This window comes from Arachis hypogaea, chromosome 19, assembly GCF_003086295.3.
Source record: "Arachis hypogaea cultivar Tifrunner chromosome 19, arahy.Tifrunner.gnm2.J5K5, whole genome shotgun sequence".
Taxonomy (NCBI): domain Eukaryota; kingdom Viridiplantae; phylum Streptophyta; class Magnoliopsida; order Fabales; family Fabaceae; genus Arachis; species Arachis hypogaea.
The window spans coordinates 36,747,590-36,761,299 of NC_092054.1; the positions used below are offsets into that span (position 1 = coordinate 36,747,590).

A 13,710-nucleotide genomic window follows, 5' to 3' on the forward strand; every position below is an offset into this window, starting at 1 on the left:
CGCTAATTTGAATAATTAGATTTTGAATTTTATTTTATAATTTTAAAGAAAATTAATTTGATTATTTCTAATTATTGAATTAGAGTCTTTATTTAAAAAACATAAATTGTAAGTTGATAATTAAATAATATTTTCATAGGTATTATTATTTGATTAAATTTGATAAAAGTAGTTTTATTAAGTAAAGTTAATTATTTGCATTTTAATCATTATTTTTTCGGCATTCTCATTCCCTAATGAGAATGTGTGGTTTGTTCTCACCCCAAAATCTTTCACCCTTAACTTTCAGTGACACAGGTTCGAAGACTCAGTTTGAAGCTGTGGGCAATTATTAGTCTTATTTGAGTTAAGTTTATGTGTTGAGTTGCTTTCATAGAATTTTCTCGCCTCTGTCATTTAAGATTTTATTTTATACAGAGAGATAGGAATTGTATTCGAGTTTTATGTTGAATTTATTTGTATAACATTTATTATTAGTAATAACTATGTGATTACTATTGTTTGGTGATCTTTGATATACAATTTTAGTTAATAGAAACAAAATTTTCTGGCACATCCGATAAAATTGAAATGCGATATCGAACTAAAGGCTCAATATTAAATAGTAAATAAGGAAAACAGGTCAGTAACGCCTCACTTTTGGTACGATCATGACCTGCTAAAGGTTATGGTGTTACACAAATTGATCCCTAATTTTCGTAAACAGCATGTTGATTTTGTACGATAACTTGTTAAGATTTGGACTCTTCGTCTAAATTCTATGTGACTAAAACCTATTAGATCTTCTAGAAGTTTAATTGGTTCTCCAACATCCTTATGAAGACGACAATAACAAGTTCAATTTAAAACTTTTGTAGCTCTGGAAGAAACAATCAAATTTTTTTAGCTCTGATAAGTCTTGATCACATGGAATTTGTATGAGGAATCTAAATCACAACAAATTAATGTATCAACTCAATACGTCATTAACAAAAATTAGCTCAAGAGTTGAGATGAGTTACAATTGTAAAGTTTGGGATCTAATTTGAGTCCATTAAAATTTAAGAGTCAAATTAAATTCGATTTCAAATTTCAAAAATAAATTAGATATTAATTTTTAATTATCCTATCTTGTCATCTTGACAAAAATAGATTTTAATATTCTACAAAAAATGGTGAAATACATAGATGCTTGAGAAGTGTGTATTACTCATAAATGAGAGGAAACTGCCATGTCAATGGAAATGGTAGGAAGAGATTAGTTCCTCGTTAAAATCACACCATGTATTTTTCTTATTTTTTAATTTTAAAAGTTTTATAAAAACCCGTACCCTACAAATTTGATTTTTTTAATTTGCACCATATGATTTTTTACAGGTAAATATTAATTTGGTATTCGAAAAATTCAAGCGTTGACAAATGATACATAACAGATGTTATCAACAAAATGATTTCTGCATGATTTTTAATTTGACAAAAATGATCATTCATCGTTTGACTCCATTTTCATTTACAGAAAATATTAAGTTGGACAAAAAATTGATAAAATTTTTAATTTATCCTTGGTTCTACTGCCACTCTCTCTCTTTTTCAAAAACTCCTTCTTGTATTCATGCTCTTTTTTTTCTTTCTCCTTTTTCACAGAAGAAACTAGAGGATCATCATCGATCCTTAGTCACAAATCCTAATCCCATCCTCTTCCAACCCCTTCCTCCCCTTCACACTTTTTGCCGCCACCAACCTCTCACCATATTCTAATTATACCATCACTCTAACTTCTCACCACACGATTTCATCATCATCTTGTTCTTCATCAATAATAACAAAAAAAAAAAATTTTCTCGTAGATAAAAAATAAAAAAGATAAATCTAGAAGAAAAGAAAGATCAAGATCTAGAGAAAAGGAGAAAGAGAATAGAAAATTCAGAGAGTCACATTGTTGAAAAATAACATCGCAGTGCTCTAAGTTTCTTCCATGGCAGCAGCTGCTGCTAATTCTTCATGAGACCATAAGAATCATATCTAGTATTTGTGTTCTTGAGAGAGAGAGAGAGAGCCACATTGCTGAAAAAAATATCGCAGTGTCCTATGTTTCTTCCATGGCAGCTGTTGCTGCTAATTCTTCATGAGACCATAAGAATCATATATGGTATTTGTGTTCTTCTTCTCGTCTCCGTTGTGGAGGTGGTGATAGTGTTTTTGGCGGTGGAGATCTTTTTCGTTGACGGAGAAGATACTTTGGTGTGGTTCGGATGAACTTTGCCAGGCTCTTATGCAGCGTTGTATTCATTTTTCTTCTTTTTGATTATTGCTTCAATGTGTGTTGTTTTGATTATATTTGATTGTCGTTGTTTTTATGTTTCTTTCTGGTTACACTTTCATTTTTCTTCTTCCTCACATCCTTGTTCTTGAAATTTTGTGAGTAATTATGAATAAAGAAATTGGTTTATTCATAAATTTTGATTATCATTAGTTGCTAAAGTTTCTATCTTTCCTTAAAAGAATAGATGAGTTTGGCCTGTTGATAGCAATATTGTAAGTTTGATGATGATCATCATCCATTTTTATTTGAGAAGAGGAAGAAAGAGGAATATAAAAGAGTTTTTGAAAGAGAGAAAGAGTGACAGTAGAACTAAATTAAGGATAAATTAGGAATTTTATCAAATTTTTTTGTCAACTCAGTATTTTTCGTTAATGAAAATGGAGTTAAACGAGGAACCATTTTGTCGACAACAACTATTAGGTACTATTTTATCAATGTCTAAATTTTTTAGATACTAAATTGGTGTTTACCTCTTTCTTTTAAAAAATTAGAATTCGCACTTTACAATTTTTTAATATGTTTTGAAAAAAAATAAAAATAGCACCATGTGATTTTAATTTAAATTCGTCTTAATCTGGTAAATTTTTTAAAAAAATCAATATTTTTTAATGGGATAAGTATTTTTTTCGTCCCCAAGATCTGGAGTCAAAATTAAAATTGTCCCCAAACTTTTTTTTATTAAAATCATTCTCAACGTTATAAAACGTTATAAAATCGTCATTTTCTATTTTTTGGACCAAATTACCCTTAACTATTAATAAAAATTAAAAATAATATTAAAAAAATAAAACCCCACCCCACCTACACCTATCAGCATTTCTTCGTCTCTCTCCTCTCCCCCCCCCACCCCAATTTCCCTTTCTCCTACGCCCACCCCCAAACCCTCACTCCATCACCCCCTCACCCCCGCCGCCGCCGCCCTGCGTCCATCCCACCGCCGCCCCTGCGTCCAACCCGCTGCCGCCTTTGCTTTTCTGCTTTTGCTTTCTGCCTTATGCTTCTTCTTTTTTTTCTTCTTCTTCTGTGAATTGAATTTTTGATGAAATTTGTTGTTGCTCAAATTTAAATTTCTAAATTTTTGATGAAATTTGTTGTTGTTAATGAAATCTGTTGATGATGATGATGATGACCATGAAAAGAAGGACATGAAGAAGGGGGTTGGGGGTTACGGTGAGAGAGTGGAGTGAGGGGGTGGGGGGTTACGATGAGGGAGTGAGGGGTGGGGAGGGTTACGGTGAGGAAGGGGTGAGGGGGTGAGGGATGGGGGGGGGGTTACGGTGAGGGAGTGGGGTGAGGGTGTTGTTGCTGTTTGGTGGTCTTGGTGTTCGTGTTGGTTGGTGGTGGTGGTGGTGTTGGTGTTGATGGTGGTTGGTGGTAATGTTGGTGAGGAAGGTGAAGAGGAGAATGATGATGATGAGGGTATTTTGATCAAAAAATTCGGAAAATGATGATTTTAAAGCGTTTTTGAACGTTGAGGATGATTTTAATAAAAAAAAAGGTCGGGGACGATTTTGATTTCGACTCCAGACTCTGGGGACGAAAAAAGTACTTATCCCTTTCCTAATTTTACAAAGTTAGAAGAATCAGAAGAAAGGAATAATAATTTTTCCCTCTGAAGCAGAACATGACGTGCAATTCAGGTGCCCATTTTGACAAGATAATAATTTAGTTTAGGGTGGCAAGTTGGTTATCAAGAAGGTTACAAGGAGAGTGAAAGAAAAGACAAATGGCAGAGATGTCATCCATGGCAATTCCACCCCTCTTGCGTTTCCATGAACGCTTCGCGCACTCCACCAAACGTTTTGCTGACTTTCCTCTCTCTGCTGTTGAAGATACAATCTCCACCGCTTCTTCGTTCGATATTACATCCCACACCTACAAAAAACATTAAGTTAATCGCGAAGACTTAGATATAGATCACTTTATATAAAAATTGAAAATTGTTAAATAATTTAAAATATATAACTAAATTATTATTTAATAATTTTCAATTATTAACTCTACATGAGAACAACTTAGTTAATTCAAGTAATTTTCAAAAGAAAAGTACTGGTGTTAGTGTACTACATACCCCATCAGTAGCTAGCACAACAAACTGGTCTCTGGTGGTTACGTTCCATTGGGTTACCTCAGGCACCGATATTAGGCCATACTCTTTGACGCTGTAGTCACCAAGTGCCCTAGACATGGCCAGCCCCGGCGACTCTTCGTCCGGCAGCCATACCCTGTGCACCCCCGGCTCGTCTTCTAAGCAAAAGACTCGCCCTTGGCACTCCAGTATTCGAGCTGCTTCCTCTGCACCATGCAACATTCATCACAAGCTTGAGTGGTTCTAGTGTAGCATAATCAGTCTAGTACAAGGCATGTTATGTATACTCATTACATTAGATGTAATCTTTGAGAAATGATAATTTTTTACACACTTCTCTTATAGTGTAAAAGAAATCTTTTTTATATTCTTTCATTTCTTGTCAATAACTCTTAACACAAAAATATATATATATATATATATATATATATATATATACAAGAGTGAAGTGCAACATATTACATTTCTCCATTTCTTTTATCAATTATACAACATAAAAAATCATTTATTTATATAAATATATTAAAATATAAAATACATATTGAAAATGAGTTAAACAATACATATATTTATATACAAATATTTAATGACCCATTTTTCAATAATATTTAAAAAATAATAAAAATTCAGTTCAAATAGTCTAAAATTATTTTATTTAATATCTATTAATTACTATTAAAATAATTATACAATTTTATATGTAATAAATATATTATTATCTCTCTAGTATTATCGCTGATTTTTTTATTATACATAATATTTTTATTTTTTATCTATTGTGTACTACTACTAAATAAAGTAGTAGATAATATTGGATAAAGCAGTACAATATCTAGTACAGAGTCAATACAACAAATAACACACTATATTATGAGAAATGAAAATTTGTATTTTTTTTATAAACATGTTAATTGTTTATCAAAATTAGTCATTAGTATAAAATATATGTTAGATTTTAAATACATAGTAAAATAAATTGAACATATATATTTATACACAAATATATTGATAACTAATTTTAGTGACTAATTTTAATATATAAATAATATTTTTATTTTTTTTATCATCTCTTTTGTGTACTTATGGTAATAAAAATATTTTTTTTCCTTATCAATGACTTTCAATATAAAAACAAAAAAGATAAAAAAAACGAATATAAAAATAAAGTATATAACATTTCTGTTATTAATTTAGAGTTTATCTATCTTATAAGGTTTATTTATCTTGTGTTTTATGGATATATATTAAATTTACAAATTAAATTTTTTTTATTAAAAATATAAAAAATTTAAGCTTATAAATATATTTGTTTTGTTTTTATTAAATAAAAATATTTAAAACTCTCCACTAATGATTAGTTGATTAGGAATAGACTTACGAGGTAGATTGGGCTTGAAATCTACTGTGAGCTGAATTGGTACCAAACTCCCATCATCCGATGTTGTAGCTAATACAGCACGCGAGTCACCAACGTTTGCAATTACAATTAGTTCACCCTGTTTATCAGATTAAACAAGAAAAAAAAAAGTGATTTTTATTTTTTAGTTAGGCATGGGATGTTCATATGGAGAGTCTATCATTAAAAATACTTTAGTCTATGACCCTCCGTCTAATTAAGAATCTGTCCTCAAAATTTGGATGAGTTTTCATTTTTCAAGAACAACTCCTCACCACTGATTTGGAATGATATATTATAAAGGATTATCTTATGTGTACACTAAAATTAGCCACTAAAATTAACTACTAGTATAAAATACATACTAGAATATAAATACACGTTGAAAATAAATTAAATCACACGTATATTTATACACAAATATATCGGTGACTGATTTCAGTGAATAATTCTGATGTACCAATAGCATTTTGTATTGTAAAACTCACAAGTTAGCTACTAAAGTTGCAAATTTGCAATCATGTGATGAATGAGTGGACTAATGTGAAATCAAACCATGCAAGTGTAATCAAGGATGCTTCCTAATGACCCCTAAAGATCAAGATTACCTGTCTAACAATGGAGAGGGCAGTGGTTCCACTGAAAAACGAATCGATCTTGCGATTCTGCTCGAGTTCTCGATCAATGGCAGCACAAGTCTTCAAGTAGGAATGCTTCCATATGTTAAAACAGTTTTGCATCTTCTCTGCCTCAACATCGGCATCTCCAGAATCTGGGTCAAGATCAAGTGAAGTTTGGGAAAGAGTCTCTTGCCAATTGCATAGCAAACATGGCGGCATTGATTCTCTCACTCTTTTCGCCACAAAGTGACCCCATGGCCCATGCCCATCAAAGATCCCACAGAAGATCGTGTCCTCTTGGCACCCAAATTCCTGTAATAATCATAACATCCATGAACAAATAATGAATATCAACAACTATGTCCAAAATATATGTTCATTGCAATATAATGCATATAATGCTTAACAAACACACTAACAAAGATGAAGTTGAATAAAGAATTTAATTTTGATGCACGTTAATGTAAAGTAGTTTTATACGTACATTTAATTATATAATACTACGCACGAATGGTCAACTAAAAGAACAAATGTGATTACAAGATTGTGTAAAACATTTTACACTGTCAATGCATCAAAATTAGACTAGTTGAATAAAATATGCATACAAAAATATTATGGCAATGATTGCAAGTACCTCTCACTCTTTACAGCAATCTTAGCGTAGTTAAGTTAAATGGTGAAAACTCATTTTGAATTATCAACTTCGTATAGATAGATGTACACTCTCAACCAACTTAAGGTGGAAACTCTTAATAATTAAAAATTATTAAATAATATTTTAGTCAAATAAATTAAATCACCTAATTATTATCAATTATTAATTTACTTTTATTGAGTGAACCTTTGTATAAAACTTTTCTTGCCTAAAGAAAATAATGTTTGTGTCAATGTTTGTACATACTTCCCAGACTATGCAGCAATCTTGATTGATTCCTTTCTTGCCTCTTTTGGAGAAAACTGAGGCGAAGTTGTTTGAGCCATCAACACTAACAGTGCCTGAGCTACATAACAAGAACTCATTCTTTTTTGCTTCCTTTGCCATCGCTTCCGCCGCTTCTCTTCCGCTGCATCTTTCTGAATTCCTCCCTTTCTTAATTGCCAGTGATTTTGCCAAACCATTGAACATTGAAGAAAGATGACCCATCAAAACTTTGAAGAAATTAGTAATGCTACTGTTGAGCCACCACTTTTAAGCTGTTAAGAGGTTCTTCCCGTTGTAACAGTTTTTGAGGCTCTGAACAACGAAAATTTAAGTCACGGATTAGAAATTCAACACTTCAAGGGAGAGAAAATTTAAATGCATATACATATCTATATGCTAATGATGTAAAAGAAAAGGGAAAAAAAAAAAAGAAATCTGCGCTTAAATCTCAGGAGCTAATATAAAATATAAAAAATAATAATAAAAGAAACTATATGGTCATTCTTATGCTGATTCCAGGTTCCCTTCTAGCAATGCATCTAGAATTTCAATGCAAAGGAATGGAAATTAACAAAAGAGAAACTCGTAATATTTAATAACATAGCATCTGGTTATGTTTGGTTTGAAGCTAAAAGTCAAAAGCAATTCAGAAAAAGTTTCTGTTATTCTGAATATATATGGCATTGCTTTCAGCCATTGTCTCAAAAACCCAATTGTAGTGTGGACCATGATTTCCTCTTTGAGAAAGCATAACGAAATATGAATAGCCAGGGACCCAAAAAAAGAAAGGGGAAAAATAATAAATAAGAAGAAAGGTTTCTTTCTGCTTTGCTTTTCATGAATTCTGTTTTGACTGCTGAATAAAATAAGAGACGGTGCTTAATTGAATTTTGTATAAAATAAATACCATTTTTTACTACCTTTTTTTTCTAAAGGTGTTGAACAACTGAATGAAACTCAGTTGAAGAAGAAAGAAAAGAGTTGGTTAAGTATTCTGATCCAATTTTGAAGCTCTTCCATTAGAGAACAAACAAACCCTTTGGAATGGTAAAAGGACAGAAACTGAGGTTTGTACTTTTGATAGTTGGAACTTGGAAGAGGAGGAGGAAGAGGAGACAATAAGCTGATACTTCGAGAAAAAGCAGAAGAAAAGTATGAGAATTCTTAAATATTGGAGTGACGTGTTGTTTTGTTTCTGGTCACTTCTTTCATCAGTTTATTTCACTTTTTTCTAGGGAGTAAAAAACAAAGTGTTCTTTTTTCTTGTTTTAACTTTTGGAAGAGTTTTAAGGAAATATATTCTCTCAATTTTTTTTAATAATTAAGGGAATAAAATGTGATTTTATATCATTAATTTTATAAATAGGACTAAAAATAAATATAAAAAAATAATAAAAAATTAAAAATCACATTTTATATTTTTAATTTTTTTTAATAATTGAGAGGATCTATTTTCAATTTCAAATGTATCATGATATTAGTCACAAAAAAAAAATGTATCATGACATTAGTGTTTCAGTTATTTTAACCATTGATCTAAATTATAAAAAACATATATAATATAGAAAGAGTTTTAAATATACCGAAAATAATAGTGTTCTAATTATTTTAACCGTTGATCTAAATTATAAAAAATATATATAATATATTAATTAAAATCAACGATTAAAATAACTGAAATACCGATGTTTTCGATATACCTAAAATTTTTCTTATAATATATATTAATTAAAATCAACAATTAAAATAACTAAAATACTAGTATTTTCAATCCACTTGAAATTTTTTCCTTAACTTTTAATTATGCATGTGAATTTTGGGTTTGTAACTTTGGCGAAGGAAAGACTTTGAGCCTTTGTCTATTTTGATTCTTAACAAATTTTAAATTAGATATTTTAATTTTTAATTAAAATTAATTATTTAATTATTTTTTAATAATTAATTATTAGTTATTTAGGTCTTTTTCTATCAATTCTAACAAAAGATAAAATAAATCAAAGATTATTTTATTTTCTATTAAAATTAATGAAGCAAAAAATTTAAATAACTGATACAATTAATTATTAAAGATTAATTGAATAATTTAGTTAAAAATTAAAATATCTGATCTAAAATTTGTTGAAACCAAAATAAATAAATATTCGAATATTTTTATGGACCGATGATAAATATTCATAAATATCTTAGTGCTTTATGATGATCTCTCTTCACTGCTCAGCCTCACCCATGGGGCCATAATGGGTAATAGCTACGGGCTAGGAGAACAATAAAAGATCAATCGCTAATAGACCAGGTTGATTTAAGATAACAATTAATTGTCAATGAATTAACTAAAAATAAAAAAAATAATTTAAAATAATAAAATATAAAAATTATTTTTTAAAAAAAATACATATATTGTTTAGATAAATATATTATTTTATTAATTTAATTCAATTCTGATTAAACATTAATTGAATTTTTAAATTATTAAATATTTAGCTTCACTAATTTAAGTTTTAGAACCTGAATAATTGTTGGTTATTGATCTTTTCCATTAAATGAATATTTAATTATCCAATTGTTTGAAATTGAATTTACATACATACATGATACATCCTTTAAAAAATCTAAGGGGCAAATTATATAAATAAATTAATTAGACTTTAAATTTAAACAATTGTAACTTTTGAAATAGACTATATCTTTGATCTATTTTAATTCTATGTAAACTGCTACACAATAGTGATTTGTAATTTGACATAATCCGCTATTACGTTAAGAATGTACCATATAAAAATTGTTAGAGGGCATCGCGATTTCTAAAAAACTTAGACCATGTATAAATTACTGTAGGGTTTAGCGATTTCTAACGTAATCTCCTAAAAACTGTAACGAATTATATATTGTAGAGACATTCCATTGCAATGTATTGGTGTAGCAGAGAAAATATATGTACACACCAATAAATTATTTTCATAACAAATTATTATTTTTTTTTATTTTGTTAAAGAAAAAACGGTCATGGTATTTAAAAAAATAATGTGATTTTAAGATAAAAATATTTAATATTGATATTTTTAAATACAAAAATAAATTATATTAATATTAAAAAAAATATGATAAATATGAGGTATAAATATAAAATAAATAAAATACACAAAATAGAAACACGATTGAATCTGACTTTAAAAATAGGAGTACAGTTAAAAATGGCTTTAAAAATGAAAGTACAGTTGAAAATACCATGTTTTAGATTGGAAATATTTTCATTGTTTCTAACTAAAAAAAAAGTTGAAAACGTAAAAATATCATTTTTGATTTTGTACTTTTTTTTTAAATATTTTTGCTGAAAATAATATTCAAATGCTCAACTAGACATATTTTTATATTTTATTTTCATTTTACTTCAGGACAAGAATAGTTTGAAAGATGGAGCAAAAGCATGCAAAAGTGAATAAATCATAAAAAATTGAAAAATTGAAGATTTTGCAGCCATGAGTATGCATGATTCTGTCTTCTTTCTTTTCATAATCATGTGACTTATCAAGGCAAGGTGAGATGGTTGTTCTTCCTCCCTTTGCTTTTGGTGTCAAAAAAACATGCATAAACATGTGTTTTCTTGATGTTCTTCGTTAGATATCATCCTTAACTTGACTTGAGGGCCAAAAAACTTCAAATTCCCTAAGAGCAATTCAAATACTAACTATATTGTTCCTAGATCGCTTCTCTAATCACCCTTTATCTTTGCCATTAAAATTTTATTGACTTTTTTTTTTTTTCGATTTTTGTCTTTTCTTCAACATTTTATTTTTGTCTCACTAATATGTTATTACCACTCCTTAAGTGTTTTATGAAGGTAATAATAAGATTCTGAACTTAAAGTTGTCTTCTTAATACTTTTAGAAAAAAAATTAGTTTTTCGCTATTATTTTATTACTTTTAATAAAATAATATCATTTAATATTTATTATTAAATAATTTTTAATGATATTTTATTATATATTTTCAAAAAGTACAAATCGATCCCAAAAATTTTATAAAAATTATATTTTGATCCCCTTAATTTTTTATATTTATACTCTAACTCCCTAAACTTTTAGTATTATACACTTCCCCCCACAAACACAAAAATATTATCATTTTAGCCCCTCCCAAGTTCAATGGGTTATTCTTCATGTTATTGATCAAACTCAAAGTGTTATTCGTATTCTTCGTAAATTCTTCAGGTTCTTTCTTTGACTCTTACCCGTTTTTCAATCTTTTCCATAATCAATTTTCACCATAATTTAAAATAAAATGGCAGCCACCATAACTTCTTAATTTCCACTTGATTTCAACACAATTTCAACCCTAATTTGAGAGTTAAGGTTTCGATTTTTTCATATGCCCAAGAACACAAATTCATAGCTTGAATTTCATCAAATTTCATCAAATTTTTATCAAAATTTCATCAAGAATCACTCATATAAATAATCAATTTCAAGCATAACCAAATCATATTATAATCACACAATTCAAACACAATTAATCAAGATTAATTTTACCAAACCTACCTTTATTTGCAGCTCCTAATTCGACTATGCTTCAAGATGTTCCTAGAGCACATTTTTCTCTTAAATCACATCAAGAAAAACTTTAAATCCTCAAAACTCTAACTAACCGAACCTTCAATCACCAGTTAGGATGCGATTCCTCACCTTAATCTTGCTGGAATTTGAAGTTCCTTGGCCCTCAAGTCAATCTAAGCATGATACCTATGGAAGAACATAAAAAAACACATATTTATGCATGTGTTCTTGAAACCAAAGCTAAAGAGAGGAAGAACAACCATCTTACCTTATTTCCAATATTGATAAGTCACATGGTTATGAAGAGAAAGAAGAGAGAATCACTTTGATTGGATTAGAATTTTGATTTGAGTTTTAGTTCAGAAGAAATCAAGTTTTGAAGATCAAGAACCAATAACTTTTTTCTCTTTTCTCTCCTTGGTGTTTTTGGCCACAAAGAGGAAATGAAGCAGCCTTGGAGGTCTTGGGGGTAAAGGGAGAGCCGTGATTGGCTGGTGTGGATGGTGATTTAAAATAATATTAAAATATTTCAAGTGTATAATTACTAAAACTAGATGTATTAGAACACCAGTAACAACACATTTAGAGATTAGTATCTGAGCTACTAGTATAAATGACATTAGTAACATGATTAACATGAGAATAGAAGGTATGATGAGGCATTAGCATTGCTAAAGTCATCAGAGAGTGCTGATGTTAACCTGCACCAGAAGATTGTGAATCCGGTTAAACCGATCTCCTATTTTTTACTAAAACAGATAAAATAATATTATAATATTATATTACTATTTCTCTTCTTATATGAATCGAGTTCGACTCGTCAAACAGAGACTAGCTACGAAAACCAGAGTCTAAAACTCCTAACCGAAACGGCTCAAAAACTAGGTTCTTTGCAACTGTGTCGTCGAGCTTATATCAAAAGAGGTCATTGCTTAGTGATGACTGATGATGATGAATATCGAGGTGCTTATTAATATAGCAGAAGTGCTTCCTTTACTAATCTTCTGGATAACTCCGTATCTTCAGAAAAAATTTTCGTGCACCCGAAAACTATGTTGTAAAATTCTACTCTCCTAAAAGAAAAATTTTGCTCTCAAAATTTCAGTTACCCGAGAACATACATCACCCTAAGCATATAACAGATGATAATCAGATTTAATCCAATAAACGCCAAAAGAAAAGAGTAGTGTGAGACATCATAAAGTCAGATACCTACAACTGCAAGCTACAGAAAAACTAAGAGAGAGCGATGAAGAATCTAAAAAAATGAAAATAAAAATGACCAAACCAATCAACTCCTTATTAGTGGTCAATCTATTGACTTATCATGATGGATTCTTAAAAAATTTTTGAATCCCAACTTATATATTCTAATGTTATTATATGTTTACTCTATCATTATGTTAGCAGGGATTAAAGGTGAAGAGAAGTATTGTGCTACTTCAATTCATTAGAATTTATGGTGAGTTTAAACACTTCAAAACTTGGAAAAAAAATATTGATGTAGTGTCCACCATAACAAGCAATGAAACAAAGCTGCAAAGTTATCAACATTGCCTTTGGTGTGAAGAAGATAAACCATGAGATCATAGGTGTGTACTATAAACGGAATTATCCTTATGCCGCATCTTATTGCCACAAGACAAAAACTACCATAGCTTTTATGATGCCTCTGGAGGATGCTAATGGAAGCAGAGTTAAAGTTGCCGTCTACCACATCGATGCATCACAATGGAATGCCTCTGCAACATGTAATCCGCTATAGCCCTAGCGGATTATACTGTCCACTGTTTCTTCATAAACTGCTAGATCTTGCAGTGATTTATGC

The 13,710-nt window shown here is 29.7% G+C and overlaps 1 protein-coding gene across 1 annotated transcript; it reads right to left on the minus strand.

Annotated features, from left to right (window-relative positions):
• Positions 1–3,927: 3,927 nt before the first annotated feature.
• LOC112779472 (probable protein phosphatase 2C 34) lies at positions 3,928–8,515 on the minus strand. The gene is made up of 6 exons (XM_025823756.3): positions 8,253–8,515; positions 7,312–7,644; positions 6,396–6,719; positions 5,770–5,887; positions 4,374–4,597; positions 3,928–4,177 (listed from the first exon to the last, which is right to left on the minus strand). The coding sequence occupies exons 2-6, from the start codon at positions 7,552–7,554 to the stop codon at positions 3,968–3,970; spliced, it is 1,119 nt and encodes a 372-aa protein (XP_025679541.1). The 5' UTR covers positions 7,555–7,644; positions 8,253–8,515; the 3' UTR covers positions 3,928–3,967.
• Positions 8,516–13,710: the final 5,195 nt, after the last annotated feature.